This window comes from Pongo abelii, chromosome 16, assembly GCF_028885655.2.
Source record: "Pongo abelii isolate AG06213 chromosome 16, NHGRI_mPonAbe1-v2.0_pri, whole genome shotgun sequence".
NCBI classification, from domain to species: Eukaryota; Metazoa; Chordata; class Mammalia; order Primates; family Hominidae; genus Pongo; species Pongo abelii.
The window spans coordinates 21,691,642-21,697,641 of NC_072001.2; the positions used below are offsets into that span (position 1 = coordinate 21,691,642).

At 35.0% G+C, this 6,000-nt stretch overlaps 1 protein-coding gene across 1 annotated transcript in view; it reads left to right on the forward strand.

Annotated features, from left to right (window-relative positions):
* The window catches only part of LOC112128543 (programmed cell death 6-interacting protein-like), a 75,502-nt gene extending 69,927 nt beyond the window's left edge, over nt 1-5,575 (forward strand). The window contains 3 exon segments of the mRNA XM_054531299.1: nt 1,835-2,012; nt 4,039-4,150; nt 5,358-5,575. Of these exon segments, the coding sequence (XP_054387274.1) occupies nt 1,835-2,012; nt 4,039-4,150; nt 5,358-5,386 (319 nt within the window). The 3' untranslated portion in view covers nt 5,387-5,575.
* The last annotated feature ends 425 nt before the right edge of the window (nt 5,576-6,000 follow it).

Sequence of the window (6,000 nt, forward strand, 5' to 3'; positions counted from 1 at the left end):
TCCTCACCAATACTTGGTACTGTCAGTCTTTTTAGTTTTAGCTACTTTAGTGTGTGTGTAGCAGAATCTTACTGTGATTTAATTTGCATTCTCCTAATTACTAATGATACTGAACAGCTTTTCATGTGCTTACTAGCCATTCATATCTTTTCTGTAAAGTGTCTATTGGAATCTTTTTCTCAGTTTCTAAAACTGAGTTTTTCTTAATATTTAAAAAGTTCTTTACATATTCTGGATGCAAGTGCTTTGTCAGATACATATAATTGAGAATATAGTTGACCCTGAACAACATAGGGGTTATGGGTGCTGACCCCCCTGCACAGTCAAATCTGCATATAACTTCTGAGTCCCCAAAACTTAAGTACTAATAGCCTGCTGTTGACCAGAAGCCTTACCGATAACATAAACAGTCAATTAACATATATTTTGTATATGTATTCTATAGTATATTCTTATAATAAATAAGCTAGAGAAAAAATGCTATTAAGAAAATCATAAGGAAGAGAAAATATATTTACTATGATTAAATGGAAGTGGATCATCATAAAGGTCTTCGTCCTTGTCTATTTCATGTTTGAGTAGGCTGAGGAAGAGGAGGAAGGAGGCTTGGTCTTGCTGTCTTGGAGCTGGCGGAGGTGAAAGAGGTGAAAGTCCACATAAACATGGACTCACATAGTTCAAATCTGTGCTGTTCAAGGGCCAGCTGTATTTCTCTCGTAGTTGGCTTGCCTTTTCAAGTTTTCAGTTTTGATTAATGCATGGATTTTACCATCATTTTTCTTTAACAAGAGAGGAATGTAAGTTTACTCTAGCATATGATAAACAGGCAGTCTGAGATTTTACAGAGCTTGTTTTCTGAGGAGTTCATTGTATTACATCATTTCATTTGCCTTTTTGTCTTTACATAGTGGGTAGGGATATTGACCTCCCTTCCACATCATGTAAATGAAATAACTGAGGAATTGTTATTGTGCTACAAAACTGAGAACAGATGAAGATTCTATAATGGATACTTAGATCATCTATTTTTGTTGACATTTTGCCTAGGTGATGTGAAATTATAACTACTGATTCTGTTGAAGGAGAGCAAAAAAGAAAAACATAACTATTTTGTGTATTGTTTCTGACTTGTTAGAGATGCTATAACAATCAAAAGTATAAAAGACTGCTTTTTTAGGATAGAATTTTTGACTTTTAATTACTTAGACTGAAAGAAGTTTGAACTGTAAGCCAACGATACCTAATATATTTTAATGCGGTCATAGTTTTTCTTATTTTTTGGCTTTTTTTTTTTTTTCGAGATGGAGTCTCACTCTGTTGCCCAGGCTGGAGTGCAGTGGTGAGATCTCGGCTCACTGCAACCTTCGCCTCCCAGCTTCAGGTGATTCTTGTGCCTCAGCCTCCCAAGTAGCTGGGATTATAGGTGCTCACCACTACGCCTGACTAATTTTTGTATTTTTAGTGGACATGGGGTTTCACCATGTTGGTCAGGCTGGTCTCGAATTCCTGACCTCAGGTGATCCCCCTGCCTTGGCCTCCCAAAGTGCTGGGATTACAGGTGTGAGCCACTGCACCAGCCTATTTTTTGGCTTTTAATTCTGAATTGTGAACTTAATTTTTTAATGATTTTGGTTTAATTTTATCAATCACTGATTTTTTTGTTTTTCTGTTAATCTTTGCTATGTTTTTCATTGATAGGGCTTATCCAGTTTTTCTGGGTGCTAACTCCATTGCTGTTGATTTGGTTATAGAAGATTAAATTAAATAAAGTAAATATTGATGAGGAGTTAAATTGTTTTAGACTTCAATATAACATAGTATCTCATTTTTTCAGGGTGCTAGCTTCCCTTAATCTTCCAGCAGCAATTGAAGATGTGTCTGGAGACACTGTACCTCAGTCTATATTGACTAAATCCAGATCTGTGATTGAACAGGGAGACATCCAGACTGTTGATCAGTTGATTAAAGAACTGCCTGAATTACTGCAACGAAATAGAGAAATCCTAGATGAGGTATGTTTTATAAGATTTGCTTTTCAAGTATAAACACTGTGAATCCTTGATGTCCAGCAGGGATTGGGACTGGACACTTCCTCATGCTAGTGTTCATGGTGTAGTTAGTATTCATCACTTTGGTGAATTTACTGTGGCCCAGAGCCTTCTCTTTAGCATAAGAGAAATTCTGGTTGAGTGAGAATGGGTTTCATTCTTATCTTAAGGGTAAGTGAGTACACATTAATGAAACTCAAATGAGCACTGTGTAAAACTAGTATACTATGAGAAATCAACTATCATACAAACTGTTCAGTCTTTGTAATTATTGATTTATTTGATACATAGCATGTAGCAAGATTTTTCTTTTTAATTTAATTTGTCTTAACCTGGAAGGTTAAACCCTTTAATTTATCCCTAATTTCTTAAAATATATTAAATATATTTATTTTATATTTTTTATCTTATAATTCCAATATCTGTAGTTTTTGTGAGTTTGATTCTACGATTTGTAATTTTTGCTGATTCTTGGTTATGGTGGCTTGTTTTCTGTTGTGTTCAGTTTTTTTGTTACTGTTTTTTAAAACTTTAAAAAATAGTTTCAGATTTACAGAGACTTTGCAAATTTAGTGTAGAAAGTTCCTGTATATTTTTCACCTAGCTTCCCTGAAAGTTAAAATCTTATGCGGTCATGGCACATTTGTTAAAACTAGGAAATTGACATTGGTACAGTATTATTACTCAGATTTTACCAGTTACTCCACCAATGTTCCTCCTTCTGTTCCAAGAACCAGTACAGAATACTGAATTGCATTTAGTGTTCAGTGAGTTTTGATTGTGCATTCATATTTCCTGTAATTTATTGGTGGGAATTCATTGAGATCTGGGTTTAAGGTGAATTCTAGAAAGAATTTGTGTTTGCTTCTGCCATAAAAAGGCATTATACACCTGGCACCTCCTCAAACTTAAGAGGTTTTTTCCTTTCTTTTATAATCTTTTAATTATAGTAGTAATTTATCTTAGGACTTTGTGTCACACAGATAGTGTGGTTTCTAGTCCCAAGTTCAGGCTTTTGATCAGGAATCTCAGATAATACTTCCTTTTTTTTTTTTTTCTTTCTTCTTTACAGCCAAGATCCAGACAGGCATGTTTTCTTCTGTAGGGCAGTTTTCTGTTTTAACTTGAGAATCACCTATTTGGAAGTATACCAGTTTGAGGGTGGAGAGTGCTTTTGATCTGACCTCTCACCTTTTATTGTCCCTACCTATGTTTCTTCTTGAATTTTCTAAATTCACAATCCAAGTCAATGGTGAACTACACAGCTGGTGAACTATGGATGGTGGGCCAATGCTGGCTTGTGGCCTACTTTTGTGTGGTTCACTAGTTAAGGATAATTTTTATCTTTTTAAGACCATTGTCAAAAAAGAAGAATTCTGTGTGCCATAGACTGTGGCCCAGAAAGCCTAAAATATTTACTCTGTGGTGTTTGACAGAAGTTTGCTATTCTTTGTCCTAAGCTATCAGGGATTGTGATATATTGTTGGTGCTAGCACTGTGTCTACTGGTAGATTAGTATTTCCTTGTGTTTCTGGCCCCCAACTATCCTGTCATCTTATCTACTCGTTAGAAGGCACTTAAAAATATATTAAACATAATTTTCTGTTTGTTGTATTGGAATGAAAGTCTAAATCTTTTATTTTTTAATGTAATCAGTTTTCCCCTTTGTTTTGTTTATGGCTTCTATTTATTTATTTTAATCTTAAAACTCTCTTTAAATTGATATATGGATGTAAATAGTCTCTTATTTATTCTTCCTTTTTTTTTTTTTTACTGAGAAATGTGATAGCTAATTCAGCCTTAAATTTATAAGACTTTTTGTTAAATGCATTATAACAGATGTCTGCAAGAAAAAAGTCGATTTATATTCTAACCTAATATTCCCATCTCACCAAATTCTCACTTATATTGTGTATGAACATTTATTAAATGCATTAAATTTTTTATACCAGAAATGACATTTCAGGGTTCTTTTTGCTTCCTTTTAAAGTCATTAAGGTTGTTGGATGAAGAAGAAGCAACTGATAATGATTTAAGAGCAAAATTTAAGGAACTCTGGCAAAGGACACCATCCAATGAACTGTATAAGCCTTTAAGAGCAGGTAACAATGTGTATAAATGACCTTCATTTGAATAAATTCCCAATTTGGACCCACATTTTTGCTTGATTAAATTAGGCTCAGTTGTAAATTCATTTTTACCAAAACTGTTTTTCCTCAGTTTTAGTATAAAGATTTTTAAAGTTCACAAAAGTAATCTGCCAATTGTCAGAAGTACAGATTCTTAAGAAGGGTATAAAGTGAAAAGTTAAAATGGTCCTCCAACTTTCATTTTCTGTTCCAAGCTCTGTGCATACTTTATTTTATTTATTTATTTATTTATTTTTGAGACAAGGTCTTGCTCTGTCACTCAGGCTGGAGTGCAGTGGCAGGATCACAGCTCGCTGCAGCCCCAACCTCCAGGGCTCAGGCAACCCTTCTACCTCAGCCTCCTGAGTAGCTGACACTGTAGACATGTGCTACCAGGCCCCGCTAATTTTTGTATTTTTTGCAGAGAGGAGGTTTTACCATGTTGCCCTGGCTTGTCTTGAACTCCTAGGCTCAAGTGATCCACCTGCCTCCATTTCCCAAAGTGATGAGAGATCAGGCTTGAATCACCATGCCTGGCCCCTGCGCATATTTTAAAAACACAAATGAGAGCATATTGCATTTATGGCTTTGTAATTTTTTTTTTCATTTAGTAGTGAATCCTGGGTGGTAAAAAAAAAAAAAGAGCTTTAAGTTATTTTGAGGCCAAATTTATGCTTCTTAATAATTTGATGATGAAGATTTTGTGCTTGCTGAGGTAAACGCTGTTGTCATGGTGGCTGGAGATTAGTTTTATTTATCTTCGTAAAAAGTTTGTATATTATTGAGATTTTTCTAAAAATCTTTTTTTTAAGTCACATTGCTATTTTGAGAGAGGAATACTTTTAAAATAAATGGACCAATTTTTGGAGAGAATGATTTCTTCCTACATTCATGAGTTGTAGGAAAAGATTAATATTAATTAGCTTTTATTTGGCAGATAGTAACCACCAAATATATCTTAAGGTATAGCTATGCTTTTCATTTTATAAGTGATTTTGTCATCTTTCCAAAAACGAGAACACAAAGACTATTAGGAGCTGTTTTTGTGATTAAGTGAATTGGGGTCTATAGAAGGGGAAGATAAGTAAAGTTGGAGACTAGAACTCAACATATAACCAGCCTATATACGTTGCTGTTAGAATCACTTCTGTGCTCTGCAAACTTTTATTTTCTCCCCGAGGGAACCAACTTCAGAACAGTTTTAGATAAAGCTGTGCAAGCAGGTGGACAAGTGAAAGAATGGTGCCCATCTCATCGTGACCCCATCGTACTTTTGTGTAAGCCAGAGCCTGAGCTGAGTGCTGCCATCCCTTCTGCTAATCCAGCAAAGACCATGCGGGGCAGTGCGGTGAGAAGGGCACTTTGATGTGGGTTGTCATCTGCTTAAGAAAACCACATTCAAGCCGTTTTATATAATGAACTGCCAATTTCTTATTGTCATCTTTAAAAAATGCAGAAATAAATTGGGGTTGTTACATTTAAAGTAGTATATAGACTGTGTAATAGGTAATTATACTAGTATTAACTATCCTGTAATAGTAACTTCCATTTATTGAATGCCCTTTATTGAACTAAATTTTAGATACTTCATAGGTCAACAGCATTTAATTTGGGTTTTATAAAAGAGAGAAGCTTGGAAGTATGGAAATATGGCCAGATACACAAATTCTTTATTTCTTCCGTTATTCTGTACTCCCTTCCACCTTGTTTCCCGGGACTGCCTTTGAAAGGAAGATTGACAAGGCGTGCATGTTAGTAAATGGATAGCTCCATCATGCTGTTTGTATGATGACAGGAAAGAGAAAATTGAATAGTAGGGCATC